The sequence below is a fragment of the Trichechus manatus genome, unplaced genomic scaffold, assembly GCF_000243295.1.
Source record: "Trichechus manatus latirostris isolate Lorelei unplaced genomic scaffold, TriManLat1.0 scaffold00090, whole genome shotgun sequence".
Taxonomy (NCBI): domain Eukaryota; kingdom Metazoa; phylum Chordata; class Mammalia; order Sirenia; family Trichechidae; genus Trichechus; species Trichechus manatus.
Genome location: NW_004444026.1, coordinates 3,455,250 through 3,465,989, shown reverse-complemented (window position 1 = coordinate 3,465,989; position 10,740 = coordinate 3,455,250). Strand labels below are relative to the sequence as shown.

Sequence of the window (10,740 nt, the reverse complement as noted above, 5' to 3'; positions counted from 1 at the left end):
AATTTGAGTTCTGCACCCCACCTTTCTCCTGCTCCATCCAGGACTCTCTGTTATGTTCCCTGTCAGGGCGGTCATTGGTGGTAGCCAGGCACCATCTAGTTCTTCTGGTCTCAGGCTGATGAAGTCTCTGGTTTATGTGCCCCTTTCTGTCTCTTGGGCTAATACTTTCTTTGTGACTTTGGTGTTCTCTCTACATCTGCTGTTAACTTCCTTCAAAATACATCCCAACTCTGATTGCTCCCACTATGCCACCTAATCACTAACTCCATTATCTTTCTCTTGGATTATGGTACTGACCTAATTGCTTCCTCTCTTGCCCCTTTACTCATAGTAGCTAAAGTGATTTTTTTTTAAATTATATTTTATTGTGTTTTTGGTGAAGGTTTACACAGCAGTTTAGGTTCCCATTCAACAATTTCTACACAAATTAATTGTTCAGTGACATTGGTTACATTCTTCACAATGCATGAACATTCTCATTTTCTCTATTCTGGTTGTCCATTAATCTAGTCTCCCTGCCCACTTACCTTCTCATTTTTATTTTAAAGGAACTGTTGATCATTTGGTCTCATATAGATGATTTTTTAAAGGAGCACAGTACTCACAGGTGATATTATTTTGTGAGCCAGTCTGTTATTTACCTAAAAGGTGACCTCAGGGGCTAGAATCAGTTGAAGGTTTAAAGAGTATCTCAGGGCAATAGTCCCGGGAAATCCTCTAGTCTCAACTGGTCCAGTAAGTCTGGGCTTTTTAAGAATTTGAGGTTCTGTTCTACGTTTTTCTCCCATTCTACCAGGATCAGTCTATTGTGGCTGTGATCTGAACAAGTTGGTAGTGGTAGCTGAGCACCATCTATTTTCTTCTGATCTCAGGGTATATGAGGTCATGGTTCATGTAGACTGTTAGTCCTGTAGACTAGTTTCTTCTTTGAGTCTTTTGGTTCCTTCTTTCTCTTTTGCTCTGGATAAGTAGAGACCAATAGTTGTATCTTAGATGGCTGCTTGCAAGCTTTTATGACCCCAGACACTATTCACCAAACTAGGATGTAGAACATAAACTTTATGAACTATACTATGCCAGTTGACCAAGTTGTCCCATGAAACTATGGTCTTAAGCTTTCAAACCCAGAAAACCAGTCCTATAAGCCATTTGGTTATATCTAAGAAGTAACCATAACTGTGCTCCCTATATGTTTTATCATATATATGTATATAAATATATACGCATATGCATCAGTGTAGAACAATCTTTTTAAAAACAAAAGAGGACTACGTCAGTTCCCTGCTCAAACCCTCCAAATGACTTCCTATCGTACCTAGAAAAAAAAAAATTCCCAAGTCCTTACCATAGTCTCCCAGGCCCTATTCAGTGTGGCCCTGCCTACTTCACCTCTCACGCTCTCCTACTGGCCCTAACCAACCCCTCCTCCCTACTCTCAGGCTTATCTGCTCTTTCTCTAACATGCCCTTAGAAAACCCCATGGTTTGTTCCCACACTTTGTCCAGTCTTTGCTCAAGTATCATCTCCTTAAAGAGGTCCTTTCAGATTAAAAACAAAAACAAATCAGTTGCCATCAAGTCAATTTTGACTCATGGCAACCCCATGAGTGTCAGAGTAGAACTGTGCTTCCTAGGGTTTTTATCCTGTGACCTTTCAGAAGTAGGTCCCCAGGACTTTCTTCTGAAGTACTTCTGGGTGGATTCAAACCGCCCACTTTTTGGTTAGTAGCCACTTAACCTTTTGCCCACCCAGGGACTCCATCCTTCCAGATTCCAAAAAAACCAAACCCACTGCCGTCAAATTGGTTCTGACTCTAGCCACCCTATAGGACATAGCAGAACTGCCCCACTGGGTTTCTGAGGCTGTAAATCTTTATGGAAGCCAACTGTCACATCTTTCTCCCGTCCTCACAGGTTACCCTATCTAAAAATCTCTCGCCTCTCTCTATCCCCCATCATAATTTATTTCCCATCAGAGCACCTTATATTGCATGTTTTTTGTTTAGTGTCTGTCTGCCCATTAGAAAATGCCAGCTCCATGAAGGCAGGCCTTGCCTTGCTCACTACTGTGTCCCAGCTCCCAGAACAGAGCGTGGCACAGAGGAGCTGCTGAGCAAATAGTCACTGAGTGAACAAACACTTGAGTAACAGTAGCAGTTAACTGCTTGGCTTTTGTTTTTGTGGAGAGGGGCTTGGAGAACATGGGCCACAGCTGAATTGCTGAGGACAAGAGACAAGCTGTGAGTGTCGCAGCAGTCCCCTTTCTCTGGCCTTCCCCTGCAGCAGGCAGCCCCTTCTCTTATTGTTAGAAGGTTACTGTGCAGACACTGCTACTTCTGCCATTCTCTCTTTCTTCCTTGACAACACATGCTAACTTGGTTCAGAGTAAGAGATAGGAGCCCTAGTGGTGTGGTGTTTAAGTGCTGGGCTGCTAACTGAAAGGTCAGCAGTTTGAACCTACCAGCCACTCCATGAGAGAAAGATGTGGCAGTCTGCTTCTGTAAAGATTACAGTCTTGGAAACCCAGTGGGGCAGTTCTGCTCTGTCCTGTAGGGTCACTATGAGTCAGAATTGACTTGATGGCAATGGGTTTGGCTTTTTAGGGGTATAAGAGATAGATGGATGGATGGATGGATGGATGGTTGGATGGATGGATAGATACAGATAACTAGCTGCCATTGAGTTGACTCTGACTCATGGACCTTACATACAATGAAATGCTGCCCAGTCCTGGGCCATCCTTATGATTACTGGCATACTGGAGTCCATCACTGCAGTTATTGTGCCAATCCATCTTACTGAGGGTCTTCATCACCCTCATTGGCCCTCTACTTCACCAAACAAGGTATCTTCTTCCAGCAATTGATCCCCCCTATCATATGTCTAACGCAAGTGAGTCAGATGATATTCTGTTGTGATCTGTAAAGTTTCCATTGCCTAATATTTGGAAGTATATAGCCAGGCCTTTCTTCCTGGTCTGTCTTAGTTTGGAAGCTTCAGCATCACAGCAACATGCAAGTCATCATAGTACAACAAACTGAAACATAGGTAAGAGGGTCCCTTAAAATATTCAGCTTCTCAGGCTCCCTTACAGTTGGGGATGGCCATATGACACATTTGTGGCCAGTTAAGATACAAATGGAAGCCACTGATTGGGCTTACAGAAAAAATTACTAAAGAGGACAAACTCAACCCAATAGACATCTCAGCTTTCACTTTTTGTCCTTTGCCTTTGCCCCTTCTTCCTGCCTAGAAATGAGACATGATGTTCAGAGATTTGGTAGCCCAAGCATTTTGCCAGGCTGATTAGTGCTCCACATACACTATGGCAAAAGACAAAAAGAACCTGGGTCCCTGATAGCATTGTGGAGCTGCCACCTCAGCCCTGGGCTGCGTGCCTCCAGATTTCTTGGTATGTGAGAAAAACAGTCCCCTATTTGGTTAACTCACTGTAGCCACGTGCATCTGAACGCAGTGCTGACTGACACTGGCACCAACATAGTAGCCTGCTGAGGGAGCCACATTATTGACCCTCCTTGACGGCCCATGTGTCCCAGTTCATCCCCTTTAGTACAATTGACTTAAGACACTGTCTGCAACCAGCCAAGACACTCAAGGGGGACTGAGGACAACTGAATAATGTCTGCACCAACCAACACACTCACACAGACACACACACACACAAGCGTCTTAGCTCAGAGCATTCTGTGCCATGAGAATTTGGGGCATGTGAGAGGGTGTCTGAAATGGAGCAGGCACCATACCTCTGAACTCCCTTTCCTGAAGGGAAAACTTTACAGTCATTTTGAAGGGAGGTGCAGTTATGTGTTGGGAGGGACAATCTAAATTTATGAGGTGACATCCTTAGCATTTGCTGCCCCCAAAGCCATACCTCCGTGAGGGTATTCTGTTCTTCACCGTGACCTAAGGAGAAATGAGCACATCTGCTCTTGTAGGGACCTGTGTATGTTTCAACTTGTGTTACCAATGTCAGAGGGTGAGTCTTCTGTCTGAATCGAGGAAGAAAAACCATAAATCTGTGCTGACCAAAACAGACCTTACCAAACAAGCAAACAAAAAAAGCCAAAGGTGTGATGCTTTCTGACTAACATCTTCAAGCTTCCTGAATCTTTCCAAAATAGAAGCTGAAGTAGCTGACGTTATTGGAGCAGATTTAGAGGGCAGGTCTGGAAATGGTCATGATTTGTCCTTCTTCTGAAATAGAACATCATGAAGAAAGGCAGGCACTTCTCACAGTTGATTCTTTCAGCCAGGGCTTCCATAAATAGTCGATATTTGACGATGAACAAAAGGCCATAGGGGGCGCTCTCTATGTCCCTGGGGCAGGAGGCAGAGTGACTCTAGTTCACTGCTCTAGTGGATGGAAGATCACAGATACGCTCAGAATTTCCAGGACAAGTGGTCTTTGTTTTAAGAAATAAGTGGATTCCTGAAAAAGCTGAGTGTATACCAAATTTTTGCAAATCAATTTCTATTTTAAATTAGTTAGAGAAGACCAATGTTTTAAGATACATCTCAGCAATCCATTGACAAATGAAGAAGCTGCTCTTGGAAGATGAGTGACCCTTCACCTTGGTTGCATCGATCTGGGAAGCTTGGATTTCCCAATGTCAGACTTCCTAAAAGGAAGTGTTATGGATTGAATTGTGTCCCTCAGGAAGATATGTTGAAGTCCTAACCCCTGGTACGTGTGGATGTGAGCTTGTTTGGAAATAGGGTCCTTGAAGGTGTTATTGGTTAAGGTAACATGAGGTCATACTGGAGTAGTGTGGGTCCTAGTACAACATGACTGATGTCCTTATAAAAGAAGGGAAGAGACACAGAGACAGAGAGATACAGAGAGAAGCGCTCCGTGTGACAACAAAGGCAGAGATGAGAGTTATGCCGCAGCTGTAAGTCAAGGAATGCCTGGGGCTAACAGAGCCTGGGAGAGACAAGAAAGGATCTTCCCCTAGTGCCTTCAGAGAAAGCATGGTCCTGCTGACACTCTGAATTCGGACTTCTAGCCTCCAGAACTGTGAGACAATGAATTTTTGTCATTTTAAGCCGTCCAGTTTGTAGTACTTCATTATGGCAGCCCTAAGAACCCCTATATAGGAGGGATGGGAGAACACAGGTATTCATAAATAATTTCAGCATCAGTTAAAGAGGAAGAAAAAGTGTAATGATAAAAAAAAAAAAAAGCTAAGACAATAGGGCTGGAAAGGAACCAAGTAATCATCTAGCCCCTCATTTTACAGAAGAAGCTACTTGCGAGAAGGTAAGTGACTTGCGTAGGTTCACCCAGCTAAGTGAGTGGCAGGTGTGGTCTCCTGACTCTTAGGTCAGTGACTTTTCCACAATCCTACAGTTTTTTGATGGGAGCCCTGGTGGTGCAGTGATTAAGAGTTATGGCTGCTAACCAAAAGGTTGGCAGTTCAAATCCACCAGCCACTCCTTGGAAACCCTATGGGGCAGTTCTAGACTCAACAGCAATGGGTATAGTTCTTTGAGGACTCGGGAGCAAACAACTGTTACTTCCATGATGGTTTTCTTATTACCACATAAAAATTGTTTCAACAATTCAAAGTTATTGCTTTGTTGTTGTTAGCATTGTATTTTCCAAAATGTTTTACCGTTGTTTAAAACAATCTATTACCTGGAAGACTGACGTTCTAAAACCAGGTAACAAATAATATTTGTTTGGTCGTAGGGACACACTCAAAAATGGTGACGGTGTTCTGCAATCTTACTTGTATCTCCCTTTGCTGTAGTTGTCACCTGCACAGAGCATTTTGTTCTGGGGCGTCTCTAGTGGGCGCCCCTCTGTGGTCACTCTCCTTGGAGGTGGACACCCAATGCTTTGCACTGAAGGAGAGCTTCTGCTTACAATTTGACCATAGTCTCCCCACATTTCCTTGCTTTAAACACTGCTCTACACCTGCCCCCACGCTCCTCACACACATACACACACCTGGTCCACTGTACCATCTTCAGAGGATGTGCACTGCCTGTTAAAGCCTTTGACTATCTCTGTGTAGTAAAAATACCAATGGTCATGGAGGTGGCGCAGGACCTGACAACGTTTTGTCTGTTATACAAAAGGTCTCCGTGAGTCAGAGCCCACCTGACGGCAAATAACAAGAACAACAACACTTTCATAAAAAAGGAATTTCAGTGCTCCCCTAAGTTCCACTTCTCCCTTTTCTTTACTCTTCCTCTTCTCCCTGCTTAACCTTTGTCTCATTTTTCTTTGTCAGAATGTTTCCTTTGGGGCCAGACAGGCAACTCCACAGGCAGAGGGCGAGAACAAGAGGGCAAAACCACAGAGGGCGAGGGCACGGGCGGGGACTCAGACAGACAGAACGAGAGGAGATGGGGGGCCTCTGGCTCATTCTATTTGTTTTCTCACGTGGGACTCAGGCTGGGCCAGCGCTCCAGGAGAGCTCCTGCTCTCGGCTCAGAATCCCGAGTCTCTTGCCATACTCAGTAGAACGGGACTCCAACAAATATTTACTTAACTCTGAGAGGCCTTGGGCTCAGATTCAGAGACGTGAATTCTGGTCCTGACTCCCAGCTGCGTGTTCTTAAACAAGGCATTTAACCTCTCCCGATCAAAATAGGGAGTGGATGATTTCTAAGGCCCCTTGTGGCTTGCATGTCCTGTGCTTCTACGATCTTTGTGTCCACGAAGCAGCTACAAACTGCGGCCTCTTTATGCCAGGTATTTGTTGTGCTAAAGGGACAAAAGAGAGCCCAAGTTTAAGATGTGTCATGGATTGAGGAACAACCCAGCACTCCTGACTGCCATCTATTGGAACAGAGAAAGCACGCAGAAAAAGGTAACTAAAGCCTTCAAGGGGGCAGTGGTGGTTCAGTGATAGAATTCTTGACTTCCACGTGGGAGACCTGGGTTCGATTCCCAGCCAATGCACCTTGTGCACAACCACCACCCGTCTATCAGTGGAGGCTTGTGTGTTGCTATGATGCTGAACAGGTTTCAGTGGAGCTTCCAGATTAAGATGGTCTAGGAAGAAAGGCCTGGTAATCTACTTCTGAAAATCAGCCAACGAAAACTCTACGACCCAGCATTTCTACTCCTCCCCTCACCTCCCCGCAAAAAATCCAGTGACCACAATGATCTGGTCCCAAGCAACACGGGGATGGCGCAGGACTCTCAGCGTTTTGTTCCATTGTGCCTGGAGTCGCCGTGAGCCAGGCTCTCGTTAGATAGCTAACAACAGTAAGAGCTATCAAGGGATAAGAGGGGACTCCACCTAGGGGGGCAAGGACACCCTCCACCCCAGCAAGCAGAACTGTGAGAGATTTGGATGAGGTGCCCAGTACCCACTTGAGACAAAAACCCTTTTTTTTTGGAGCCTAAGACTTGACCTTTTGGTCTCTTACCCCTTCTTGAACAAGTCTCCTTCCCTCAGGCTCTCAGCAACCCCTGCTCTCTCCCCAGCCCCCTGTCAACACCCACTTTTAGCAAGATTTTGGCAGACTCCTTCACACTGAGGTATAAATAACTGGTAAGACCTAATAGATGAAACTTTCCATGATGATTTATGGATTTGCTAAAGACAATGCCGTTGTTTATCCTTAGCCAAGAGACTACAGAAGTAATTGAAGAATTTCAAACCTCAGGAAGTATGGTTCTGAGAGATGTATTTTGGTTTTGACATTTTTTGATATATTTTGGTTTTGCCTTCTATTATCACCACTTCTCCCAAAAAAGCATACTACAAATATGATAGCCTCTTCTGTCAACAGAGAGTCAGCCTTGAGGATGGAATCAAATAATAAATATTGAATGAGTTCTTGTTGCATGAGTGTTTATTAGAATGCCTTGGTTTTGTTCCCACTTGCGTCTCCACGTACTGGAACCATGCCTAGGGTACAAAAGATGCTCAGTAAATATTTAGTGAATGAATAAGTAAATGAATAAACGTAAGTCATCATGAGTAACAGTGATGGGAAGATGCATGAGATATAGTCCCTGCTTTCTGGGGGCAGACACAAGCACACACGTGCAAATTAACAGTACAAGAGATGTCATATAGCTATATACAGTTAGCCTTTCCACCAAAGCCAGGAATATAAAAATGTGGGGTTGCCCCTTGTAATTTGAAAAAGGTAGTTCTGTGTATAAAAAGGAAATAATTTTCTAGTGTAGCTGCTGTGGAAGATAGTTCGGTGGGGCCTCAAAAAGTTAAACATAGAACTACCATAAGACCCAGCAATCCCAATCCTAGGCAAGTACCCCAAACACTTGAAGGCAGGAATGCAAACAGACACCTCTGCGCCGATGTTCATTGCAGCACTTTTCAACTCTTCACCATAATCAAAAGAATTAATTCAAATGTTCACCAACAGATGAATGGATAAACAAAACGTGGTACATACATACGATGGAGTATTACTCAGCCATAAAGAGAAATGAAGTCCGGATACACGCTACAACATGGATGAACCTTGAAAACATTCTGCCAGCTGAAATAAGTCAGTCACAAAAGGACAAACACTGGATGATCCCACTTATATGAAATATCTGGACTAGGCAAAATGTACAGAGACCAAAGTTTATTAGTGGTTAGCCGGGGTTGGAGGCAGAGGGAAAGGGGAACTCATTGCTTAGGGGGCGCTGAGTTTCTGTTAATGCTGATGGAATAATTTGGAAATGGCTCGTGGCGATGGTTGTACAACATGAAGAACGTAATCAATGTCACTGAGTTGTACATGTAAAAAACGGTGAACTGGCAAATGTTCTGTTATATATTTATATTTACCACACATAAATATAAAAAAATATATGTATGTATTTACCACAATAAAACAATTAAAAAAACTATTTTCTTTACAGTGAGCTGTTAAGATTAAAGAACTTAAGGAACGGGCATCAGATCTAAAAATAGAAATAGATTTCAAAGGATCTGGAAATGTTCACAGATGGGAGATTTATTATAGGTTATTATATAGATTTATTATAGATCTACGACAAGTGTGTACAGCTCAGTGTCCATTCCCAAACTCTAGCAGCCTACGCAATGAAGAATGAGTACGAGGCTCTCTTCCACGTCCAGTTTTCTTATGTAACCATTATTGTGCATAGACTGCAATGAATCCCTGAACCTTAGGGGGTTTATGCTAACTACCTTTGTTAACCAGTGAGATGATTTCCCTCAGAAAAGAATGGTAAGAATCAATTCTTTCAAAATACATACAATACTCTCATCAATTAAGGAAGAAAAATATTAGAAAGATGTACATTGATTGTATGCCACACCACACAGAAGCTGATTATTATTCTCACGACTGGCAGACTGCAGTTAAGACTTGGTGGAAAACAAGTTTAGTAATATTTGGAAGTGGGTGTGATGCTTTCTCTACTTAGAAATTACTCTGCTTGTTTCCAGGATGAGGAAAGGCAAGTTTTTAAAGATATGATCATGTGTAGATGGGTCTCAAGGCCCCACGACTTTTAAATCTAGATTTATTTCTGGAGTTGAGCGAATCCCTCTCAGCGCCTCGGGTTCACCTGCAAGTTTCAATATTCAATGTGGCAAAAATACTAAGGAGAAATGAATACAAATTGCTATGGAATGACGTTGCTTTCTCATTATCTGGCTCCTGACTTTAGAAGGTCTTTGGTAGGATGGGAAGAGCCTTCTCTTTCTAAGTTATGTAAAAAATGATTCCAAAACTCAGAAACCTGGCAGGTGGGAATGACCACTGTTTGTCAGCTTCCCAGTGTTTCCTGCCTCTTTTACCTTTTATTCCCTTTTCCTTTCTCTCTCTCCTTTTATTCCTATTTGTCCTCTTTCCCCGTCAAGCAACAATTCCCCTATTTTCAGTTGGATAATGTTCATATAAAACAAACACATGTCCAAAGACATTGGACAAATATTTCTGTTTAATTGTGATATGCAAACTTACTAAGTCAAACTACATACATGACTTTATTAAAGTATTTATATAGGTCTACAGGATATATTGGACAAAATTAAATATGTACACACAGATACAGTGATTGTTAGCAGATAGGATACAAAAATGTTGATATAGTTCATTTCGGTGCCAAATATTTTAACAATTCTCTGAGTAACATTTGATACATTCAGTAACATTTTTCCTGCTTCTATGTTTTCCTACCTAGCTAAGAACCATTCCAAAGGAGTAACAAAATAAACGACAAAAGCATAAACCTTATGGAATTCATAGATAAGATTTCTTTAGCAATATACAGATTTCACAGAATTACTCACATGATCCACATTTTAAAAGTTATCCTAAAGATATCTATACATTACGTTTTATATTTCTAACATTATCAACACCACAGTTATGCCTCTCTTGCTTAAATAATTCTACAATTATAGTTTTGATTTAGTTGAACTTGAACTTACCTGAAGCACCAAGGATGACCAGCACCAGTATAAAAGCTGGCAGCATCATGATGTCAGTTTTAGAAAGATAATTTCTTCCTTTTTAACAGCAGAGTATTCCCATTGTAAAATGGGTTTTCAATAAGAAAATGCAGTGGTTTAAAGTCCAAAATGGAACCCAAGGGGAAAGTAGACACCTAGACTGGGGAAAATCTCTCTCAGGCCATCTCTCATCAGTGTGATCTTTCGTAAAGCACACTTCATTGATTTCCAGTCAGCTGTCAGATCGTGTAGGTCTAAAAAATATCTCTGGGTCCTAACTCCTGACTTATTAATTTACTCTCTCAGAAAGAGCT

The 10,740-nt window shown here is 42.4% G+C and overlaps 1 protein-coding gene across 1 annotated transcript in view; it reads right to left on the bottom strand.

Moving 5' to 3' along the window:
* Nucleotides 1-10,454, bottom strand: part of CHRNB3 (cholinergic receptor nicotinic beta 3 subunit) — a 40,641-nt gene extending 30,187 nt beyond the window's left edge. The window contains exon 1 of the mRNA XM_004382143.1: nt 10,406-10,454. Coding sequence (XP_004382200.1) covers nt 10,406-10,454 — 49 coding nt within the window. The remainder of the gene's footprint in view (nt 1-10,405) is intronic.
* Nucleotides 10,455-10,740: the final 286 nt, after the last annotated feature.